Here is a 25,437-nt window from a genome sequence, read left to right on the forward strand (position 1 = left end):
AATTTTCTCCCTGGGAGCATGTGGCAATGAAGAACACGCCGACTGGTGCCATCTGGTGCCTCTGCCTTGATGTGGGTGAGAACAGAGTTTTACCCAACACTCTGTGTGCAAAGTCAATGCAAATTTAAGTACAGTAAAAAAAAAAAAATTTTTAATTACTGCAAAAATAATTTTGACCTCATGACCTCATGGTCTTAGGGATCACAGGGTTCACGGCCCACACTCTGAGAACCACTGCCCTGAAGAAACTCTTGTGCATAAGTGTCAGGAGACATGCACAAGATTGTTCACAGGGCTACTGTTTGTAAAAGTAAAAAATTAGAATAGATTCATCGACACAATGGCAAGAAAGTGTGGCAGATTCATTTGATAGAAAGTACCGTAAATGAAGCCAACTCCAGTCGAATGCCTAACAAACAGGAGTGCTACCCACATACTACTGAGTAGAAAAGTTCAGTTTTATTTAAAGGAAGTTTAAAATCCACCAAACAAAAGTATTTTCACTCTTAAAAAGGCAGGCATTGGTAGCAAAGTCAACTTAAGGAGCAAAGGAGGGAAACGACGAGAGCCTGAGGACGGTAGTTATTGCTGGGGAGGTGGACGAGAAGGTGGACAGCAGGCGGCTGGCGTCTCGGTCAGGATCTAACCCTTGCCTGCATGTGGTCCACGATGGTTTTCCTTTGAATAATTATTACATCTTGTAAGACTGTGAGTCTCTGAATGCTCTATTCATAAGAAATGCTTTAAAGTACAAATTCTTTCATTTATTACATCAATGACTGTAGATTTTGTCATTTGGAGTTATTTAAATTCGACATTTCACTAGGAGATTCGCAAAAGGAAAAAATGCCTAATTGGCATTACGTGTAAGAAAGAAGCAAGGCAGCCTTTTAGGCAATGGGTGGGAACGTTCACTGTGGGTGGAGGTAAAGTTCAAAGGAAATACTCTATTTTATTTCACGAAAAGGGCAATTTCTACCATCTGTTCTCTGAAAACTGATGGTTGCTCTGAAAACTGATCTCCTCTCGTTGTGTTCTCTTCTTTCATTTTCAGTGACAACGGTTTTCCAAATGTCTTAATCTATATCAGAAATCTTTTTTAAGAATACTAAAAAAATAAAAAAAGCAGCACACTGCTTGATGGTGCTCAAGGTCACACAGTCCTGTGATGTGGATATCACAGGAAATGTGTTAGCAATTACAAAGGCAGACAAGTCCAAGCATGTTTGTGAATGACAGGCTAAGGTGAAAATACAGGGTCACAGTCGTCAAACATGTCTTCCCATAATGCCAGATACGTTGAACAAAACTTCTAATCCTAAAATAATGCATATGTGTGTTTTTCCCAATCAAAAGAAAACTACAACAGTTCTTCAACTCTATTAAAATAATACTGTGAATATTACTCACTTAACATCTAAGGTATTTTCTACACAATTATACACTTAAAATGGAAGCTGCATTTTATAAAGTTTAATTTCCAAAGGCTAATTAAAGATTTCAGAACTCACCAAAGCATCAACAGAATTAAATCATTTATTAAATGCAGACAAACTCTGTAATCTATAGAGAACTTCATGTCACTCAGTTCTTTCCACACTTACTGCATTCTTTAAGCACTCAGCCTCCTAAGTTTTTATTTTATAACATTAAGAACTGATTAATCTAGATTATCATCACTACTCAGAGTAAAACCCTGTGAAATGGACCTGAGATTTAAATACAAAGAAGAGATTTTAAAAGAGACAAAAATATGAATTAATTTTTTCATAATCTTGGAATAAGAAATCTTTTCTACACAATACAAAAGCCTAAAGCCATAGAGAAAAGGCTGAGAGAGCCACCTACTGAAAAGAAAACTTCTATATGTTTTAAAAAAAGACAGGAATAAATCAAAAGGCATACAGAGAAAAATACCTGTAAGATACGTGACAGAGACCTGAGTTCCTTAATATACAAACCGCTGACGAGTCACAAGGAAGACAAACAGTCTAACAAAAATAAGGAAAGGCATAATAAAGGACAGTTCACAGAAGCGAAATTAAAAAGACAGTGGAGTGAGTGAAGTTGCTCGGTCATGTCTGACTCTTTGTGACCCCATGGACTGTAGCCTATCAGGCACCTCCGTCCATGGGATTTTCCAGGCAAGAGTGCTGGAGTGGATTGCCATTGCCCTTTCCAGGGGATCCTCCCGACCCAGGGATCAAACCTGGGTCTCCCGCATTGCAGGCAGACGCTTTACGTCCGAGCCACCAGGGAGGCCCCAAAAAGACAGCAGACACGCACAAACAGGCTCGTTCTCACATCATAAAAGCAATGCAAATATTAAAACAAGATACTACTTTTTGTCTCACAGATAATCAAAAATGTTTATGATTCAGTGCTGCTGATTAAATGGGGAGGTAGACCTGCTCACACACTGTTGGTGCGAGTATAAACAGACGTGACCTACAGCACTCACCCACTTAGAGCACGCAACTGGGTGTCTGTCAGCACACCAGAGAATCACGCAGCGTCGCCCCAGCAGCGTCGCCCCAGCCCAGCTTAGGGCGCTTTCATCACTCCAGAAAGGAGCACTCACGCCCACTGGCCATCAGCCTCCCTCTCGCCAACGCCTACAGCCCGAGGCAGACGCAGCATCGTTTTAAGGGCGATCTGTCAATATCAATAAAAAATGGAAACGTGCAACCCTGAGCAACTAGAGTTCACAGAATTTATGGTCTAAGAATAAGCGCGGAATATATACAACTGTACCCAGGGATGTTCTTGAAACACGGCTGCTTGTAGCAAAATATCCTTCATAACCTACATCCCTCGGAAGCAATCTCCAGTAATAAAACATGGGCCATCAATAAAACTAAGCACAGTGCAACTATTTAAGAGGATTAAGCCATGTTACTGATATAAAAATCATCAGAATTATGTTTGAATTTAAAAAGCAAAATGAAACAATATGCAGAGTAGGATCTAGTATATTATTTGTATTTTTAAACTTTTAAAGAGAATACATATTAAATTTGTATCAATGATTACCTTGAAGAGTGATCAGATGTTGTGAAAATATATATTACTATTTAATTTTAATATTTACTATTTAATTTTAAAATAAACATAACTCAAACAAAACTATTTCTTATTTTTACAACATGACCCAGCAACAGTGAAAGTATTTTTGGATGAGAACACACACAAGACACCTCAGAGTTGTCCAACCTGGGTGTGCAAGAGTCTGCTGAATTTCAAAACAGAAAAGCCACCACCCTCGGGCCCACAAGTAATCGTCTAAGAAAAGTGACTTCAGCCAGGGGACCTAAGACCGTCCTTCTAAAATGACGAAATGCATCACAGCGTAGCTAGGCATTTAAGTGTAGGGAAAAGTCCAAGTTAGAAAACTATCTCTGGAAAACCAGCAAAAATAGTAAAGCAGGATTGATATTTTCTTGTTTTTAACTTTTTTTTTCAAATGGACTTTTAAAATTTATCCACCTATTCAGGCACCATTCTAGAAAATTGGGGGGAGGTGCACAAATATAATGAGGCTAAAGTAGATGGACGGAAAGCTGACATGAACGTGTCACCGTCAGAGACTAGGACAGCGCACAGAGGTGAGCGCCGTGCAGAGCGCAGCGCCTGGAGACGGGCCCTGGACACTCGGTCCCCGCAGCGCCTGGAGACAGGCCTGGACGCTCGGCCCCCGCAGCGGCCGGAGCCGGGGCGCCGGGTCTCCCGTCGGGAGGGCAACGAGGCAGCCCATCAGGCAGAGCCACACCAGGTTCAGCAGAGAGACGCACACGGGGCTCAGGACACCGACAAAGCCCGAATAGCTTTCTATTAATGATTAATAGTTTCTATTTCAAAAATGAAAATATTAAAAGAAAAACTGTCCTAAAACTGAAAAAAGCTTTTAAAAATCCATGCTCTGTATGTAAAATATAATCGGTATCTTTGTATTCACAAAGGCACTCTAAACTGCCACCTTCCTCAGCATTCCAGGGGCTCCTAATTGCCTCTGCCTTTTTACAGTCATTCTCATTTCGCATATGACACATCCTTTACTTGTATCTTAAAATCACATACAATTTTCACAAGACTTCCAAGTATTAATTTTTATTTCAGAGGTTAAATTTTTTATGTTACTATACTTACAAAAATCCATCATTTCAATTTTACCATGTAAGACATAGTTCATTACTCCATACAAATATTTGAATGCATATAAAGATAGAGATATGAGGATTTTTTTTCCAGAATTATTTATATTAGTGAAAACTCAATCTCAATACCTAACAATAGGGATATGTCAAATTAACTGGGGATAATTCTATAATATAGACTAAAAAATCCAGCCATTGAAAATAAATGCTTGGATAGCAAGAAGGTCAAAGCAGTGAGTCCTAAAGGGCATCAGCCCTGAATATTCACTGGAAGGACTGATGCTGAAGCTGAAACGCCAGTGCTTTGGCCACCTGATGCCAACAGCCAAGTCACTGGAAAGATCCTGATGCTGGGAAAGGCTGAAGGCAGACAGAAGAGGGTGAGGTGGCTGGATGGCATCACCAGCTCAACTGACATGAGCTGGAGCACACTCCTGGAGGAAACAAGAGACAGAGAGGACGGGTGTGCTGCAGTCCCCGGGGGCATGAAGAGTCAGACACAGCTTAGCAACTGAACAACAACTTTCTGGAGAAAGCCAGAGAGATAATTCACAATATTTGCTTGTAGCCAAGAATAGGCAGGAATGTGTTCTGATGTTACTAAATTTTACATGTAAAGATGTATGTATCTCATGTTAAACATATATGAGAAATAAAAGAATAGACATCAAAAATAAATAAATGCTTAGGAACAATATTTAGTAGCATAAAATACTCAAGTTATACAAAGAATACTCATTATATCATCTCAATTTTCTAAAGAAAAAATAACATGTATTCTGTAGAATATGTTAAAAAAAGAATCAAAGTCAACACAATGCTACTTTTTCATTTCCACATATTAAATGCATAGGGGATTTTATTTCCTTCTTTACATATGTTTGTATTCTACAAAATTTCTTCCCCCTCTGGGCAATAAAAAAACCTTTATTTTTCTTTATTTTATTTAATTTTACAAAATTTATTTAATAAACACCCAAAATTATTTTATAATCACAGATACTACTTTAAAAGAGACTTAAGTTCTCACACTGAAGCAACTCAGCCAGCATATACTCTTAAATATTTTAGGAGAAAAAAAAAATGACCAAAAATTTCACCCAAAATAGTCAGAAACGACTATGTAACTACATAAAGGGTTATTTTAGGCAAAACATACACTGGGTGTATTTTAAGATATGCTGTAAGTTGATGTTTACATGCAAACTTCTCAGTGACCCCACAAATATTTTTACCAGTATACCAAAAAGAAAACCAAAAACGTAAGGGTACAGAAAGAAAAAAAAAAAGCCATACACATTTAGAAATGAATTTCTGGTGCAACACAGGATACTTTTAAGTATCCTCTCCTTCAACACATATGTGGGGAACACTGGTAGCTCAGCCCTAACCCAAGGTGTAACCATAAAGAATAGGAATACTGTGTCACGAAAGACCAGAGAAATTTCCAAAAAGACAGGAGGTAACTGTTCCATGGTAAGCAGTCTGAACAGTAAAGGGGAAATGGTTGGTAATGACTTGGAATGATGTGTAAAAGCAAGTGACAATTTCTTAAAAGGAAAGAAAAAATTTCAGAACAAGAATTTCAAAGAAGGTCCATCTGAATGTAACTATTGTCCTCAAAGAGTTTTTATGGAAGGTAACATCTTTTCATTTCAACGGGCTTTTTTAAAAGCACCAGCAGTGCGGCAAGAAACAAACGCCTGCCGGCCTCCAGTGCGCGCTCTCAAGGGGCCTCTGAATCACTGAGGTCGGCAGCCACCACTCCAGCAGCTGCAGCTGAAAGGCGTGGGGAAGAACTGGAAGGCTAGCACCGCCGTACGTGCGCTGCTGACACCGCGCATCCAGCTGCGGACGGGTGAGAGCCTGCTGCCCAGCACGGGGACCCCGCCTCAGTGCTCTGTGGTGACCCGAACGGGAAGGAAACCCGAAAGAGAGGGGCCTGTGCGCATGCGCACCTGGGAATCCCTCTGCTCTGCAGCAGAAACGAACACGCCCTCCAGGGCACCGACGCTCCAGTGTCAGCGAAAACACGACGGGAGCCCTGCCTTCACCTGCACCAGGATTCCGTATTTGCACCAAAGGCCTCTTCCTACCAGGCATCCGTTACTCTAACTAGGACCTGAAAACTCGTGTTACACAAAACAGGAAAACTGCGTGCATAGGTTAGACACGCCAGAAACATCGCGGCCCTACCTCTTTTTCATGCATGCGGGAGAGTAACTGGTCATCGTGGAGGCTGCTGGATTTTCTCAGGCTGAATTTCGGAGTCATCTGTTGAATGAGGAAGAGCCATTCAATACTTGTTCAGGCCTGGTGTAGCCAAAAGTAAACTCTAAGCTGCCTGAAGTTCATGCCAAAATAACAGAAACACTGGAGGAAAAAAAGTGATTTATTCACTTCCAAGTGATAGGATTAACAAGAGGCTATGCTTCAGAATGTGGACTGCCATTACTTTCTGTAAACAACTAAACAATTATTTTAAGACATCTGCCCACAGGGAAAGCACAGGGCAATTCTCACCTACCAGAGTAACTGGGATGGGCTTCTGTCTCAGGTATCGAGGGTTTTCTATCTGAAATTTTAAAATAAAGACATTAATATTTGAGCATTAAACTATAATGAAAATGTTTTCCATATGTCTTAATGTTTAGCATGTTTCTTAGAATACGTACTGCATGACATATTTCTAGTGGCCCACTAACAAGTAAAACGTGAAGCGTAAGTGCCTTGGCATACGCAAACACCCGTGAGTGATCCTCGCACAGCCAAGGCCCCAGCCTCCCCCTACTCCTGCTCACCCCACAGTTCACCCTCGGGTCCTGAAGGACTCTCGTCACCTGGACACGGCAGGCCTCCTGCGCCTCTAACGCTGCCCACCCCGCTCCAGTCCCCGTAAGCACGCACCTAGCATCCTTCAAGTCTCAATTTTATCATTAAACCCCCAGGCAGATTTGGAAATCTGAATGACATAAGCATATGAAGACACGCTGAAACTATTTAGGACTATGAGAAATGTAAAGTAATTCCACAAGAGACGGTATTTTACAGCCACCAGAGAGGCACACATTGAAAATCTGACATACAGTTATAGAAGACAAACTTATGGGTTACCAGGGGGTCCCTGGTGGCTCAGAGGTTAAAGCATCTGCCCGCAATGCGGGAGATCTGAGTTCGATCCCTGGGTGGGGAAGATCCCCTGGAGAAGGAAATGGTAAGCACCCACTCCAGTGTTCTTGCCTGGAGAATCCCATGGATGGAGGAGCCTGCTGGGCTACAGTCCACGGGGTCACAAAGAGTCGGATACAACTGAGGGACTTCACTTCACTTAGGGGGTCTGGGGGAAAAGGGTAAATCGGGAGACCGGAGTTGACATAGATACACCACTATATATAAAATATGCAGCTCGCTTGGTAAAGAATCTGCCTGCAATGCAGGAGACCCAGGCTTGATTCCTGGATCACAAAGATCCGCTGGTGAAGGAAATGGCAACCCCCGACAGTACTCTCGCCTGCAGAATCCCATGGACAGAGGAGCCTGGCAGGCTACACAGACCATGGGGCCGCAAGAGTCAGACATGACTTAGCAACTAAATCACATCACATATACAGACAGACAAATAATAACAACCTACGATATAGCACAGGGGATTCTCCTCCAGACTCTGCAATGACCCAGATGGGAAAAGAATCTTAAAAACAGTGGGTACATGTGTAGGTGTCATTGGTTCACTTTGCTATACAGCAGAAAGTAATGCAACACTGCAAATCAAGTAGACAAGAAAAAAAATTTTAATAGATCAGCTCAGTTCAGCTGCTCAGTCGTGTCTAACTCTTTGTGGCTCCATGGACTACAGCATGACAGGCTTCCCCATCCATCACCAACTCCTGGAGCTTGCTCAAATTCATGCCCATCAAGTCAGTGATGCTATCCAACCATCTCATCCTCTGTCGTCCCCTTCTCTTCCCTCCTTCAATATTTCCCAGCATCAAGGTCTTTTCCAATGAGTCAGTTCTTTGCATCAGATAGCCAAAGTATTGGAGCTTCAGCTTCAGCATCAGCCCTTCCAATATTCAGGACTGATTTCCTTGAGGTCTGACTGACTTGATCTCCTTGCAGTCCACGGAAAACTCAGAGTCTTCTCCAACACCACAGTTCAAAAGCATCAATTCTTCAGCACTCAGCTTTCCTTATGGTCCAGCTCTCACGTCCATATATGACCACTGGAAAAACCATAGCCTTGACTAGATGGACCTTTGTTGGCAAAGTAATGTCTCTGCTTTTAACATGCTGTCTAGGTTGGCCATAGCTTTTCTTCCAAGGAGCAAGTGTCTTTTAATTTCATGACTGCAGTCACCATCCATAGTAATTTTGGAGTCCCCCAAAATAAAATCTGTCACTGTTTCCACTGTTTCCCCATCTATTTCCCATGAAGTGATGGGACCAAGTGCCATGATCTTCGTTTTCTGAATGTTGAGCTTTAAGCCAACTTTTTCACTCTCCTCTTTCACTTTCATCAAGAGGCTTTTTAGCTCCTCTTCACTTTCTGCCATACGGGTGGTGTCATCTACGTATCTGAGGTTATCGCTATTTTTCCTGGCAATCTTGATTCCAGCTTGTGCTTCTTCTAGCCTGGCATTTCACATAATGTACTCTGCATATAAGTTAAATAAGCAGGGTGACAATATACAGCCTTGATGTACTCCTTTCCTGATTTGGAACCAGTCCGTTGTTCCATGTCCAGTTCTAACTGTTGCTTCTTGACCTGCATACAGATTTCTCAGGAGGCAGGTCAGGTGGTCTGGCATTCACATATCTTTAGGAATTTTCCACGTTTGTTGTGATCTACACAGTCAAAGGCTCTGGCATAGTCAATAAATGAGTTTTTAAATAAATAAATAAGTTTTAAGAAATAAATTAAGTTAAAAAACAAAAATTAAAAATTTGATAATAAAAGTGTTGCAAATGTGGGGCCTACTGTTGGGTGTATGACTTAGTACATTTACTTTGGGAAACATTATTAAATAAAGATAATAATAAAGTCTAGTTGAATATCATACCAGAGAAAAAGGCATAGTCTTTAGTAAACAACATGGTACTATATATACACAGCTTTTTGAAAAACAGAGGCAGCCAATTTCCAGCAGGCAGCAAAGTACACTCAATAAATATTTATTGTCTGAAGGTATATATATGAAAAGTAAGTAACCATTCTCTATTTTTGGAATGGAGAAAACCAGCATAGAAAGTAAGTCCTTCAAAGACACATGCACATAAAACCCTAATTCATGAAGCAGAATTAAATACAAGGGGAAAAATAAAGGAAGAGAAAAACAGAGAATTCTCAAAGATGCTCAAGCTCTAATTAAGCTTAAAATTTAAACCCAAAAGCCAAGAAAACCATTTGTGACTTATTTTTACCCAGCTCTACATTTATAAGCAGAGTACAAAATATTGGCTTAGCTAATTACAAAGTAGCCTTTCAACTATGCAGAAATAACTCCTATTTCATCTTCTTCATCTTTAAAAACCACTACATACAGAAGTTAAGGGCTCATCATGTTATCATAAATTTCCTCTCTCGAGTTGACAAAAAGTCTACTCGAATATTTGAAAGCAACGCTGTAAACAAGCACAGATCTTCTGTTGTTCTTACTAATTTACAGTGCACTGTCTCATAGCCACTTTTACCACGTGATGAGAATTACTCATAGGAGAGCTTGTCCTGGAGTCTGTCTGAGGGAAATAAGCAATCTGTTTTCTGATTTATAACAGCAGCAAGATGTGCTTTGAAGCTGAATGTCCCCACTCTGTAATCCACAAGTAACAGGACTTGCGGAGCTCTGTGAACAGTCTTAACGCTGACTTTCTTCACGCTCTTCCAGAAGCCTTCTTGTCCTCTCATGATACCTCAAGAAAGGACACCACAGTCAGGAACATCCAAAGTGGAAGATAAAAAGAGCTGACGGGAAGCACTGAAGTCTAACAAAATAGTATACAGACAGTAACGCCAAAAATAATTAAGTTCCAATGGCACGAATAATCACACAACAGAATGTTTCGTGTTCGAAAAACAAGTAGAATCACAATGATAAATAAATAGTAATTTAAACTAGACATGGAAACAGATATCTGAATGCTCTCTCATGAAAACTGCCTTTTGACGCTTTGTTTAGTTTTTTAGCAGAATAATTTTTTTCAAATTATTCAGGATTTCGTCAAACTGACCTCCTTACAGACTAATATTGATCAAAGAGATGTTCCAACATTTCAGGGAAATAGAAAGACATTTTTTCTGGTATTTCAGCCATCCTAGAGGAAAGAACATTCTAAGGCAATCTATCACTAGCAGCACAAACAGAATAAACTGTTCTTACAGTCAGAGAACCCGTCAGAAGAACGGCGAAACCTCTTTCTATAGCATAAAATAAATTCAGTCACCAGTGCCACTCATGCTCCGAAACAATGCTCTTACTGCGAGTCGATGTTTTAGAAATTGAAAAATGTTTTCCACAGAAAAAAATACAATACTACAAATTGGTTTACTCACATTTCAACATTTAATGAGCACAAATAAAATACAGATAAGAGACACCATCCACCACCACACGGAGACGCAAACAAGCCAAAGGGCAGAATGGAAACGGACGCGCACCATCGTGATTTGGGAGGCAAAAAGCCTGCCGTGCAGCGGTTAGAGAAGAGGCCCCCCAATAACCGAGAGCGTCAGGTGGACGCATAAGGGCACAAGTCTTGACTTCCTGTCTTAGGACACAGCCTACAATCGCCTCCGGGCGGCATGCAGTTCTAAGCAGAAAAAGTAAAACGACAGAGGTGCTGAAGACGACGTGGGAGAACAGCTTCAGGAACTCAAGACAGCCAAACACCTTACACAGACACAGAAAGCGTGTCCATGAGACGAAGTCGTGGGGAGATGAACCACGTGAAAATCTAAACTTTCCGGGACCTCCCCGGTGGCCCAGTGGCTAACACTGCACACCCAAAGCAGGGGCAGGGGGTCAGCCCCTGGTCAGGGACTCACATCCCATGCGCTGCAACCAAGAGTCCGCCTGCCTTAGCCGAAACTCGGAGCCCTGTGCACCCAGATGAACAAATAAAAAATTAAAAAAAAATTAGTTCCTCTTCATCAAAGACACCAGTAAGAGAATGGGGGAAAGCAACAAAGTGGAAGAAACTGTTTACGAGACTAAATTCCGAAAGGACTCGTCCAGAATAGACACAAAGCTCTTACATAATGACAAGAAAAAGGCAGACAAGCCCAGCAGGAGAATGCGCCAAGTCCCCCATCAGCACTGCTCCCTGGGAGGCCACCCAAACTGTACTGGAGGGACTATCAACGTATTAAGAGGGCTCTGACTTTATCAGTCACCAGGAAAATGCATGTTCAGTCCACACGTGCACTGTCACTAGCTGCTGCAGAGAAAGGCTCAGTTGCATACTTTAAAGAAAAACTGTTAATAACTGGCACCTCCGGGCGCCGGAGAGAAAGCGAGGGGCGGGCGCGGCCGCGTCAGATGAGGACATGCACGGGCGCCGTCCAGCCCGACGGGCTTTTGCAGCACCTCGCGCACCGTCACCTTGCGCCCACCCTCGTGGAGCCCACGCCCCGCTCCTCCACCTGGACTCCCCGGAGGGTCAGCTCGGCACACTTCCCCCGGCCCCCACACTCCTTACCCGGGGTTCCGGGACTTGCAGGTGCCCCTGGCCCTGGACAGGAGGTCCGGCCAGGGGCCCTGCCCTCCAAGGGGGCCGCAGGGCTAGGGGTGCTGTCCACCCTCCCGCTGACCATCCTGTCCTGCGAGGTCTCCAGGACATGAGTTCTCCAGAACAGAACAGAACAGAATGTTCTCTCGCCCATTCTGCAGAGACCTGACCTCAGGGGGTCACCTAAAGTGTACCCACTGTTTGCTCCTGGTGGAAGCAAGCCTCCACAGTCAGCACAGAGGCCCCAGTGGGGACGGGCTGGGGGAGGTGACCCGTGCAAGGCCCAAGAGAACCTCCTCCTCCAGATCCCCCAGTCCTCCTCAGGAAAAAAAGAAAAAAGTTTATATAAAGACTGTCGTGAATGAAATGTATGTAAGATGGGTTAACAAAGCAAAAGAGCTCTCCCAAAGCTAAAGGTTAAAAAGGCTAAAGAGTAATAATAATAAAGGAGAAAAATATAACAGCTAGGTTTAGGAAGTAAATCTCTACTTGAGTCATATATTCACAGAGAAAATATTAAAACACTCCTGGGAAAAGAAAGAATATAACTGGGGGAAATGTATTTTTTCAACAAAAACTAGAAAATTCAAAATCTGGAACTTCTAATGCATCCGAAAACAGGTGTTGACAGGCATGTCAGCAGCATGAAACAATGAGCCCTTGGTATAGAGCACAAAAATCAACCAGCTATTAACTGATCATTCAGAGGAAGAAAGAAGGAAAAGCCCGTCACACATTCTCACACAAAACTAAAATCAAAGCAAAACCTAAGCTTTTTAATACACTGGATATTTAAATTATTCTACTGTGATCAAGAGATACAGTTGAACCTGATTAATGCATCCATATTATAAATATATAAAAATGCGGGACTTTATTTCACAGTTAGTACATTCTTTGAACAATAAAAATGTGAAACAAAATCCCAGGCAGCCCTAGTTTTAAGGCAGTACCTCAAAATATTTTAGATTTTTATCTTAATTTTATTATACAAATGAAAAGTTTAATCCTCTGAACAGTTAAATATTCACGAAAAGTACTGCGTGTGCCATGGAACGCACATCAGAAGTTCCGCGCGGCCCAGGGCAGAGGCCGATTCAGAAGGATGTTGCAGAACGTCCTCCTCCGCTTCCGCTCTCCAAGGCCTCCTCGCTCCTCTCCCGCACCAGTAACGCAGGACTCGTCCCAGGGGCAGCTTCCCCGACCCCATCAGATTTGGAAATGGTTTTCTTTTGACCCATTCCCCTCTCGTTATCAATGCTATTTCTCTCTTCTCCTTCCAGAACATACCTTCCAATGACCCACTCAAATCCCTTCGTGTCCCCCACCTCTGACCCTCTGGCGGTGGCCACTGAGCCCCGGTTTGAAGTCTCTAAAGACAGAGCTGCTCCAGGCTCTGGGCGCGGCCACCACGCCCAGCATGTGGCTGCAAAACAGGGCTGCAGCCCTGGAAACCACAGAGGCGAGAACTTGAAGCTCCCCGATTACTCTCCAACGCCAGCAGTCTACGATAAAAGGGCGAAACCTTGAAATGATCCCCCCATCAGACAACCAGGTGGCCGACAGCGAGCCAACCCTCCCATTTGCCTGGAACCAAAGCTTTGGATGCCCTCCTGTTCGGCCCGCCAGGCAGTCACGAAGCATTCTTTATTCTCTTTGAAATGTGTTCCTTTTCCATCTCCCCCATGCTTGGAGTTACGGCAAGGTGGAGCCCCCACACCCGACTGCTCCCTCTCTCCATTTTGATACATATCCAACACAGCCTTCATACCACCACCCACTCCGCCTCCCTAAAGCACTGCCTCCATCAAAGGTCATTATCAGCAAGAAGGGTTTCAGGGTTTTTATAAAAATGACAGTCCCTGATGTAGGTGAAGAAGTAAACCATGAACAGTCCTGTAGACTTCCGGTTGGAAACAGACTGGGGCACGCCTCACGGAGGGCAGCGCCCAAGGCCTGCCGTGACCTGCGGTGAAGGTGAAGGTGAACTCGCTCAGTCGTGCCCGGCTCTCCGCGACCCCGTGGACTGTAACCTACTAGGCTTCTCTGTCCATGGGATTCTCCAGGCAAGAACACTGGAGTGGGTTGCCATTTGCTTCTCCAGGGATCTTCCCGACCCAGGGATCGAACCCGGGTCTCCCACGTTGGAGGCAGACGCTTTACCCTCTGCGCCGCCAGGGAAAGCAGCCAAATAGGAACAAAGGGGCTCTTTCACGGAATTCTGGTGCAGCTGCTCCTTCCATCAGCAATGAACTGGGAGCAACGTACACAGCCAAATACCAGAATGCTCAAGTGAGGAATGAACCATCCACTCAGAAGAAAATCGGTGCTACCATCAATAGTCACGCTGACAGAACTCCTGTGACCCATCCCGAATTTAAAGCAGCACGTGACAAAATAGCAGTCATAATACGACCCCAATTTTGTGTAATGTTTGATTTTATAAAAACATGCAGAAAAAATAGGGAAACAACAAGATGTCAATACATCTCTCAGCATATCTGACTTTCTGTATTTTTCCAATTATGAATTACTTTTATAGTAATAAAGTTGGGCTTTAAAAATGGAGTAAACCCCTTTTCACTTCCTGAAAGCATTAAGCAGCGTGTGTGTAAAGTGGAAGCGGACTAACCTCAGAGCCAACGACTGTCTCGAATCTACAAGCTCAACTCCTGCTTTACATTCAAGCTCCAACAGGCCCCAGCCTGGCAGCTCTGCCCGCGGCCCCTCAGTCCCGCCCTGCCCGCCTTTCTTCATGCCTCCTTCGGCCTTAAGTTCCTGGCCCCTTTCCCTCCACCCTCCAAGCACACTGGCACCCCGGCCTCTGCAAGTGAAAACTGCTGTCCGCAATGGCGGTTCACGCCTGAAGTCTGCCAGAGAGCTTTTCACCCACGTTTCTGGGTAACTCATTCTGGTATTCAATCATATACTGTCTGAAACTGTATTTAACTGTTTCATGTGCGTATCTCTTGTCTCTCCAACAAGAAAGCCAGCTTGTCGCGCACAGGGACCATTCATGCTTCTCCTTCCCGTCCCCCAGGTTCTTCCCAGCGCTCACCCAGGACTAAATGTCTAACAATGGTCAGAGTCACTGTTTAGAATTAAATCAGTTCAGATGTTTCCAAACACAAAATGATTCTGCCACATCAACATACATTCATTAAACAAATGCTTTTTTACCCCAAGATTCCAACTATTAAGGCGAGTTTCCATGTCGCTGTCATCCAAAGAAAGAGTCGATTTTTTCGAATGAATATCCTGGAACACAAAAAAGAAAAAGAAAATAGAATGAAAACAAAAGACAGAATGGAGGAAAGAAGGGCAGGGGGGAGGGAGGGAAAAATACAGGAAAGGCGGGAAGGAGGGCGGGGGAGGGAGGGAGAAAACAGGACCAAATGCGTCGTCGCTCAGAGTCCTGAGTGTCCACGCGCGCTCTGGTTAACGCTGCACCACCCTTGCAGAAAACGACTCAGAGGAGAGGATGCTACAGCTGAGCTAGTTCTCAGTTCCAAGGGGTGGCTGTTTATTGCAGCTGCTTAAGGCTATGAGACTCCTTCACAATATACTCACATTAACTAGATTTCAAAAAAAATCAAAAGAATATTTTAAAAAAACTAATCCAAACTCTTTAACTTCTTTTACAAAAAGTTTTAATTGAGGTGTACCACAGTAGTTTTAAAGGCAGGAAGGGGAACACTTGAAAAGATGAATTACTTACTCTCGTTAAAATGAGTTAACAGAGAAGTTTGGGTTGATGTCCAAGAAGCTCTTTGTTCTTAAATTGTTTCTCATTATACACCGAACAGAAAGAGAAATAAGCCTTGGATTCACATCATGAAAATGTAATCATGGTAATTCTCAACTTTGTTTAAAAATTAAAACTCCATGCTCTTTTCCCTGCTGTATAATTTTTTATATTCCCTATTTATCAAATCAGATTAAAATCATAATTAACTGAGGAAAGCCAAAGATCTGTGTCCAGAAATGGACAATGATCTGAAAGCCCAAAACTTAGGAAGGTAAGTTGTTTGTATAAAATAATACTGTATCTGTTACAGTACAGCTAAAAAATTTATCTTATGTAAATTTAATTTGTTGGTATAGCACTTCCATGCTTTTAGAAAGCCTTGTGCACATGTACCAAGTCACTCCAGTCGTGTCTAGCTCTTCACAGCCCTATGGACTGCGGCCTGCCAAGCTGCTCTGTCCACGGGGTTCTCCAGGCACGAACACTGGAGTGGGTCACCACTTCCTTCTCCAGAGGATCTTCCCGACCCAGGGATCCAACCAGTGCCTCCCACACCTCCTGCACTGGCAGGAGGGCTCCTCACCACTAGCTCCACCTGGGAAGCTCCTAGAAAACCTCACTGCTGCTGCTGCTGCTGCTGAGTCGCTTCCGTCGAGTCCGACTCTATGAAACCCCACAGGTGGCAGCCCACCAGGCTCCTCTGTCCCTGGGATTCTCCAGGCAAGAACACTGGAGTGGGTTGCCATTTTTTTCTGCGGAGAACCTCGTCACTAACAAATCAGTCTATCTATGGTCATTTACATTATCTGAAGTAACGAAAAATACACTAAAACATTCTTCATATTTTACTAGTTTGAAATCGAGAAATTAACTAGAAACTAATTTAGAAACTAATTAAAAATTTACAAACTTCTATTGAACAAAATGTTGGGTTTACTATTTATACTGTATTAAAATTCATTATTGCCTTTACAGTTGGTCCCTTGCTTTTTGAATGCTTGTGTGTGTGAATGAGAATATCTTTTAAAATGTACCACCCTTGTTTATTTTGAATAATATGATGATTAATAATAAACTCACAAAAATTTAACATGTGTTCCTCTTTATACCAAGATGTTTATTAAAGTTCCAAACTGGAATTTCCCATCACTGGAGAAAACGGAAGGAATTATGTGTAGAACAAACGTACTAAAAAAGTCAAGCATCACACCTGGCTTGCTTGTGAATAAAGGCTCAAAACCCACGGCAAGCAGAATTGTGCAAGGATGGAGGCAAGCAGGCAACATACTTCTCTTCATGAAGCTCACCAGCTCCACACTCAAACAATATCGATGCTGAGTCTACCATGCAAGAGAGGTATTCACATTTCAGGATGTGAACGGTCCACCTTCACTGGGAAATGTCTGCTACTTCACTACAAACCAGTCCCACTTCCTAAGTTTATGACCACTGTGTCTAGTCATTTTTATATATACACAGAGAAAAGGGAAAAAAATAACCAAAAAATGATGTTTTCCAAAGTTATTGTTCAGTACCCAGGAAAAATGACAGATGGACGGACACGATGCCCCGAACGTCAGGGAAAGCAGGAGGAACACGGCAATGTGCCCAACACGCCCCTTTCTTTGAAATCAGGATGCCCACCAAAACCATCAGACTGTTTACTGTTTGTCAGGAGTCACAGGAATTTAACAGCATGAGACTAAAAATATGCGGAGGTATTTTAAAAGAAGAAGAAAACAAACAGAAAAGCAAGAGTGAAATCTGATCTTACACAATCCTTTGGGGTAATAATCTGTCCATCTTCTCTGTGGGTTGGACTCATAGACTGTGATCTGGTTTGGAATTTCGCAATGCATTGTTCCCTATTAAGAGACCAAAATAGTCACAGTCAGAACTGGGGGAATTCAGAGGACATGAGGGCATTAAAATCTAGGACTACCATGTTTTTTTTCTTTTGGAAATGAGATGGTTGTTTATATTAACAGCGATATTTCAATAGCAAAGGAAAAAGGAATACAGACAATAACCACTCGTATCTCACATTTACTTCAGTTAGGCCACACAGCAAATAGAACGCCACCTAAACGTCACACGCTACACGCTTTCTTACAAACAAATGCTGTTGTCAAGTGGGACTATAATAAACCACAGGTATTTCCCCTTTTTCTAAGAGTGGGGAGAGAAACTTACAGCATACCCTCTCAAAGAAGATAACTGTTTTAAAAGGTTAGCAAGTCTTGCTGGATTCATGTTTCACATTAAGATGAAGTCTTAAAACACATAAAATAACAAAACTTTCATGTAGCTCAAAGTCTGAAAATTCAAAACCATGTTAGAAACCACAGATAAATCAAAGTCCTAAATTTAAAAATATGCCATGTTAATAATTCAGGTAAAATATGATAAGCACAGCATAAACAGGAAAATGGTTTAAGCTTCCAGATGAATTTGAACAAAAAAGATTTTCCTCCAATTCAAAATATCCCAAATATACAAAGTGCCATTCTCCATATTCTGCTTCAGCCTGAAGTCTCCCGTATATTTTTATTCCAGCTACCTCAGCGAAAGCTCCATGATGACAAATATTTGTTCTCTGAATGGCTCCTTCAGGAGACACAAAATGAAAATGAACCATTACTGAATGAATTAAAGTCACTGACTTTCAACTTCTAGCCATATCAGGATTTCCCTCATAAGCTGTGGGTCATACTCAGTGTTTCCAAAAGACAGAATTGTAGCTCAGAAAGACAAGGTTAAAATGAATGTGGGTTTTGGTAGTTAACACGGACAGAATAACATTCCTTAGACTAGTTACTAGGTAATTTAGAATGTCTGAAAAAAGCTGTTTTCAAGAGAGCTGTGGACTTTTTATACTCTTAATCAATAGTCCAGATATCTAAACACTTAAGAATAAATGAAAAAAAGAAATAGTGACATTTTGAGGATAATCTCATCCGTCAGTGCGCCTGAGCTGATAAGCAGCTCTTCAAACTTAGTATGTGGCAGAGACACCTGCTACATCACACCAGGTGTTGGCTGCACGCTAAGAGCAGATTAAACAATCATAAAAAGAGCTCTGCTAAAAATCTGGAAAAAATGCTTAACTATTAAAAGTAATTCTCACAGAAAATACTCATGAAAAAGGGGCTGAAACACTCATCTGTCTATCACACAGGGCGCATGCACAGGCCAGCACGGCCTCGCGAGTCGCGGGCACCGTCCTGGACCGCCCCGGCTCTCGCTCCCAGCGAGCTTGCCAGGGGCGCGGCGGCGTCCTCGCCCTGCCCTGCCCTGCCCTGCCCTGCCCCTTCCAGGCACCCTGCAGGTGCTGAGCGTGGGGTCAGCGGGGCCGAGCCCCGACGGTCCCCACCCCGCCTCCGAGGGCGGCTCCACGCGGTCCCTCCCCGCAGCCCCACCCGCGCTCCAGCCGCGCCCGCGCCGCCCCGACCGTGCCGGCCTCTGAGCCGGAAGCCAGGCGGCTCGGGCCCACAGCTCTTCCGCAGGCTCTTCTTCCTCTGCCCCTCTGATCCCTGAGCTGTGTCCAGCCTCATCTATTTTTCCGTCACGGGCTTCCCTGCTCAACTCGGCGTGTACCATTCGTTTCCACATCACAAAGGGAAACTGGTCACCAAACTTCATCTCCAGTCCAGCCTGTTCTGCTGGCCTCCAACCCCGCCACACACACACACCGATCAGCCCCCTTGCCATCGAGACTGCGTGCGCTCCACGTGCCCCCTGCAGGCCAGCGAGGGCCCAGCGAGGCGGAGAGACCGCCCACGCCAGCTCCCGGCGGAGGCCCGTGCGCCAGACAAGACGGGCGCCAGTGTCGCTGCTGAAACCCACGCAGGACACCAAGCACGGGGCTCCAGTTCCTGCTACGGATAATGACGCCAGACGGAAACACAACTAACTGCTCCTCCGAGCTGCAGCGGTCCCAGAGATGGGGCCAAGGTCACGGAGATGCAGCTGGAGGTCACGGTGCGCAGGGGCACCGAGGGCAGCAGGCAGAGCTTCGCCCCCCTTACCCTGCAGCTGCGGGCCGCCCCACAGAGGAGCCGGTGGAGGTGCTCGCGGAGACCGCCCGCAGCGGCCGGGGCCGCGCCCACAGAGGCGCCAGGCTTCCCGCGGGGGTGCCGGAAGCAGGACCGCTAACACAGAAAGCCAGGTGTCAGCCTGCCAGGGAGGTCCCCGCCCGGAGAGCGCCACCTTACTCCTCTGAAGCGGTAAGAGTGCGGGAAACACAAAGCCTTCCCCTGCCGCTTCTTCCCAAGGCTAACGTTGTTAGTCGCTCAGTCATGTCCAGTTCTTTGCGACCCCATGGACTGTAGCCCGCCAGACTCTTCTGTCCGTGGAGTTCCCAGGCAAGAGCACTGGAGTGGGTAGCCATTTCCTTCTCCAGGGGATCTTCCCGACCCAGGGATTGAACCCCGGTCTCCTGCATTGCAGGCGGATTCTTTACCATCTGAGCCACCAGGGAAAGGTAAAATATGGCAGCAGAAATCCAGAAGCACCCTCCCAGCACCTTTGTTGATTCTAGACACTACAGAATCACAGACTTGTCACTATAAAGAGATAAGTAATGAGATGTAAGATTTAAAAGTCTAAAAAAGGTCTAATTGAATGTTCTTCTGCTAAAGAAACATAATATACATAGAAAGTTTCTAAAAAGTCTTCTTAATTTGTTCTCCGTGATTCAACTAGACATTTCAGATAGAAAAGGAAATAATCTGTGACCATAAAAATGTGCTTAAAAATAAAAAACATGATTACCAAATTTTAAAACCATAATGTAAGAGAATGACAGATTAAATACAGCATAAAAATCAAACCAGCAAATTAGAAAACTAGTTCAAGAAATATTCTGAGAACACATAAAAAATAAGGGAATGAATATAATAAGTGAAAATGTAAGAGATAAAGAAGATAAATTCAAAATTTCTTACATCAAAATAATATAAATTCCAGAAGGCTTAAATATAAACAGAAACTAGGAAAATAGTAATTCAAGAAATGGCAGTGACAATGCCAGTTAAACTTGCATTTTAACTGGAGAAGAGCCTAAAGGAATAACCTAGGACATTTCTTTTAGCTCAGACAAAAATGCAAAAAAAAAAAAAAGTACTGCCATGCTATCGGCAAAAAAGACCACAAATAAATGTTGGTGAGGATGTGGAAAAAAGGAAAACCTAATACCCTGTTGATGGGTATGTAAGTTAGTGGAGCCACTACTGAAAACTGTAAGGAAGTTTCTCAAAAAACTAAAAATAGAGCTACCATCAGATCAGTTCAGTTCAGTCGCTCAGTCATGTCCGACTCTTTGCGACCCCATGAATTGCAGCACGCCAGGCCTCCCTGTCCATCACCACCTCCCAGGGTTCACTCAACTCACGTCCATCAAGTCGGTGATGCCATCCAGCCATCTCATCCTCGGTCGTCCCCTTCTCCTCCTGCCCCCAGCATCAGAGTCTTTTCCAATGAGTCAGCTCTTCGCATGAGGTGGCCAAAGTACTGGCGTTTCAGCTTTAGCATCATTCCTTCCAAAGAAATCCCAGGGCTGATCTCCTTGCAATCCAAGGGACTCTCAAGAGTCTTCTCCAACACCACAGTTCAAAAGCATCAATTCTTCAGTACTCAGCTTTCTTCACAGTCCAACTCTCACATCCATACATGACTACTGGAAAAACCATAGCCTTGACTAGATGGACCTTTGTTGGCAAAGTAATGTCTCTGCTTTTCAATATGCTATCTAGGTTGGCCATAACTTTTCTTCCTAGGATCAAGTGTCTTTTAATTTCATGGCTGCAGTCACCATCTGCAGTGATTTTGGAGCCCAAAAAAATAAAGTCTGACACTGTTTCCACTGTTTCCCCATCTATTTCCCATGAAGTGATGGGACCAGATGCCATGATCTTCATTTTCTGAACTACCATATGATCCAGCAATTTCACTCCTGGGTATATATGCAAAGAAGATGAAACATACTAATTCAAAAAGATATATGCATCCCAGTGTTCATCAGTTCAGTTTCAGTTCACTCACTCAGCTGTGTCCAACTCTGCGACCCCTTGGACTACAGCACACCAGGCCTCCCTGTCCATCAGCAACTCCTGGAGTTTACTCAAACTCATGTCCATTGAGTCAATGATGCCATCCAACCATCTGATCCTGTGTCATCCCCTTCTCCTCCCGCCTTCAATCTTTCCCAGCATCAGGGTCTCTTCAAATGTTCATAGCCCCTGGCAAATGCCATTCGACTTTCTGCCTCTCTGAATTTATACTTCATTCATGTAAGTGGAATCAGACAGGATTCCTCACATTAGGACCGGCTCTTCCGCCCTAGCATAACAACTTCGAAGTTCACCCATGCTGTAACATGGGTCAGAATTCCCTTCTTTTTAAGGCTCAGTATTACATACCATGTTTTGTCTGTGCACTCCTCCACTGGTGGACTCCTGGGTGCTTCCATCTTCTGCCTGCTGCAAATCATGGTGCTATGCACACACGTGTGCAAATACCTGTGCAGGCCCCTGTTTTCAGTTATTCAGATATATGCCCAGAAGTGCGGGTTCTGGATGATATGGTTATTTTAACCTTCTTGATGAACTGCCAATGATGCTCGCCTACAGCTACACTATTCTACATTCCCACCCACACTGCACAAAGGCCCAGTGTCTCCACATCCTTGCCAAACACGTAGTTTGCTCATTTGTTTTGCAGTAGACATCCTAATAGATGTAAGGTTTTGATTTGCATTTCCAGAATGATTAGCGATCATTTCTTTGCAGAAATGTCTGTTCAAGTCCTTTGCTCATTTTTCAATCAGGTTGTTTTTATTGTTGTTGAATTGTGAGACTTCTTACATATTCAGGATAGCAGTCACCTTTTCAGACAGGTGATTTGTAAATACTTTCTCCCGTTCCATGGGCTGCCCTTTCACTCTGCTGACTGTCCCTTGATGCCCAAAAGTTTTTCAGTTGGAGGTAGTCCAACTTATCTAGGGCCTTTGGGGTTGCTGGCTGTGCTTTCGGTACATATCCAATAAATCAATGCCGACTTCACTGACACGAAGCTTCCTTCGTACTTCCCCCTAAGAGTTCTGCAGTCTTAGGTTTTGCCTTTAGGTATTTGATCCACTTTGCATTAGATTCTGTATGTGAAAAGGGAGAGTCCAGCTGTGCTCTGCTGCACGTGGGCGTCCGGTTTTGCCGCCTCATTTGTTGAAAAGACTCCTTTTCCTACCGAGCCGTCTTGGCATCCTTGTCAGCATCGAGTGCCCGTGTGTGCGCAGGCGTGCTTTTGGGCTCTCCACCCAATGTGTGCGCAGGCGTGCTTCTGGGCTCTCCACCCCATGCGTGCACGGGCGTGCTTCTGTGCACGGGCGTGCTCTGGGCTCTCCACCTAATGTGTGCGCGGACGTGCTCTGGGCTCTCCACCGAATGTGTGCGCAGGCGTGCTTCTGGGCTCTCCACCCCATGCGTGCGCAGGCGTGCTTCTGTGCGCGGGCTGCTTCTGGCCTCTCCACCCAGCCTGCCCACATGGCTGTCTTTACGCCTGTGACGCAACGTTTCCTCTTCTAATTTTATCCGATCAATTATCTGTCCATTCATTCATATATTCCTTCAGCAAATAACTGAGTGAGCAACTGTGTTGCAGGTATAGTGACAGGTCTTAGGAATCCAACTGCGAACAGGGTAGAGTCTCCCCCTCAAGGAGCTCTGTGAAGAGGAACCGCAGGCTGATACCGGAAAACACTCTCCCCTTTACAGCTTGGATAAGGTCATTCTCAGTCTTTGTGCCATCTGCATGAAACATGGAGTCATAAGAAGAAAAACACTCTGTTGGTTGCTGCACATTACCTAAGAATGGTGGCTCCTCCATCACCACTGCTGGCAAACTCGGTGCCTCCTTTACCGAGTCTGGGCAGAGTGTATCCAGTGTGAAGGGGATGCTCGCATGTACAGTAGTGTCTGTCCTTTGAGGGCCTCCCCGGTGGCTCAGTGGTAAAGAGTCTGCTGCCTGCAATGCAGGGAATGCAGGCCCGACCCCTGGGCCAGGAAGATTCACTGGAGAAGGACGCAGTGACCCACTCCAGACTCATGCCCGGAGAATCCCATGAACAGAGGAGCCTGGCAGGTAGCAATGCAGCCACAAGGGTCGGACAAGATTCAGCAGCTGGAGCAACAACTGTCCTCTGTGCAGAGGCCGGCACGGGCACAGCTCCTCTTTGCTCCAACAAGCACCTAATACCAAGCACACCTGCAATTTCCAAAGGCAGTGTGTGCACTCACATACACTTTTGGCGCTCACTCTCCAAGTGATTATAGCATTTCAGTGTAGCCAGGCAACATACTTTTAATTCAAAAACCACTGGTTATTTTTATTTAAAATGCAAAAAAGAAATGTTCTTTCATTACAAAAGACAAATATAGCTGGCCACAGATCTCGCCTCCCATATTTCCCAGCACAAACACTGGACGTGAACTTTGCCTCCGTGTCCAGGTCTTGCTGTCCTTCGTGCGTCTCAGACCAGCATCAGCACTGACTGTCCTGCACAGCGGCCCGCACGCCTGGGCTGGGGACTCCATCCTCGCTAGATCCTAAATCACACTGACGCGAAAGGAGCTTAAGAGCACGGTTGTAGCCCTTCTGATGGCTTTTCTCAACTCTAGCAATTCATACAGCCGCTTCCGTCCTCTTTTTCTTTTCCACGCTTCTTCAGTCTGTATTGGGAGATGCAAGCTACTAAGAGCAGGTAAGATTAAAACTGCCTATTAGTGCAGAAAGCGCCCTTGATCCTTCGAAGATAGCTCCACACTGTTCTGGTGACTGTGACCATGCAGTCAGTCTTGAAATTAGAAGATGCTAGAATCCCAGCTTTTCCTTTTCCAACACTGTTTTGCTAGTCACTGTCACTTGAGATTCCGTATGAATTTTAGGAAGAATTTTATTTTTTCTGGGAAAAAAAAGCCACTGGAATTTTGATAGGGATTGAATTATATCACTTTGGGTCATACTGTACATCTTAACAATATTAATTCTTCCAACCCATGAACACAGGATGCCTTTCCATTTGCCGCGGTGTCTTTATAAATTTCTCTCAACAGTATCTTGTAGTTTTTTTTTTTTAAGTGTATAACTCTTTCGCCTCCTTGGTTAAGTTTATTCCTAATTATTTTATCCTTTTTTATACTATAGCAAATGAAACTTTTTAAATTTCCTTTTCTGATTCTTCATTGTTAATGTATAAAAATGCAACTGATCTTTCTGTGTTGGTTTCATTAGTTTCCCACTGAGTTTTCTGTATCTAAGACCACACCACCTGTGAACAGAGATTCATTGTCTTCTTTTCAATTCTGATGACTTTTCTTCCTTTTCCTCACCTAAATGCTCTGGTTAGTACTTCCGGTACTACGTCCAACAGCAGTGATGAGCGTGGACGTCCCTGTCTCATTTGTGCTCTTAAACGCAGAGCTTTTGCTCTCACCATCGAGCATGCTATTATTTGTGGGCTTTTCCCACGTGGCCTTTATTATTTTGAGGTAGTTTCCTTCTATTTCCAGTTTGTCAGGTATTTTTATCAAGAAAAGCAGTTTTTCTGCATTGATTTCTGAGATGATCGTGTGGCTTTTTTCCATCATTCTATATTACAATGCCTGTTGCGTTTGTCAAAATTTCCTTGCACTCTAGGAATACACCCCACTTTGTCATGGTGTATAATTCTTTTAATGTGCTGTTGAACTGTTTCCTAGTGTCTTTCTGAGGAATTTTTTCATCAATGCTCACCAGGAATATTGGTCTGTAGTTTTC

The 25,437-nt window shown here is 43.9% G+C and overlaps 1 protein-coding gene across 16 annotated transcripts in view; it reads right to left on the reverse strand.

Annotated features, from left to right (window-relative positions):
- CEP112 (centrosomal protein 112) overlaps nt 1-25,437 on the reverse strand; it is a 315,819-nt gene that overhangs the window by 262,578 nt on the left and 27,804 nt on the right. For 12 of the 16 annotated variants that reach the window (XR_001919647.1, XR_001919648.1, XM_018063954.1 and 9 more), the window contains 4 exons: nt 17,402-17,492; nt 15,060-15,137; nt 6,682-6,729; nt 6,351-6,428 (listed from right to left, as the gene is read on the reverse strand). Coding sequence is in view for 12 of the 16 variants with exons in the window: in XM_018063954.1 (XP_017919443.1) it covers nt 6,351-6,428; nt 6,682-6,729; nt 15,060-15,137; nt 17,402-17,492 (295 nt within the window). In the remaining 4 variants the exon portion in view is untranslated. Of the gene's footprint in view, nt 1-2,461; nt 2,838-6,350; nt 6,429-6,681; nt 6,730-15,059; nt 15,138-17,401; nt 17,493-25,437 lie in introns of those variants that run through there. The other 4 variants (XM_018063957.1, XM_018063960.1, XM_018063964.1 and 1 more) reach the window with 4 other exon arrangements.

This window comes from Capra hircus, chromosome 19 (assembly GCF_001704415.2).
Source record: "Capra hircus breed San Clemente chromosome 19, ASM170441v1, whole genome shotgun sequence".
Taxonomy (NCBI): domain Eukaryota; kingdom Metazoa; phylum Chordata; class Mammalia; order Artiodactyla; family Bovidae; genus Capra; species Capra hircus.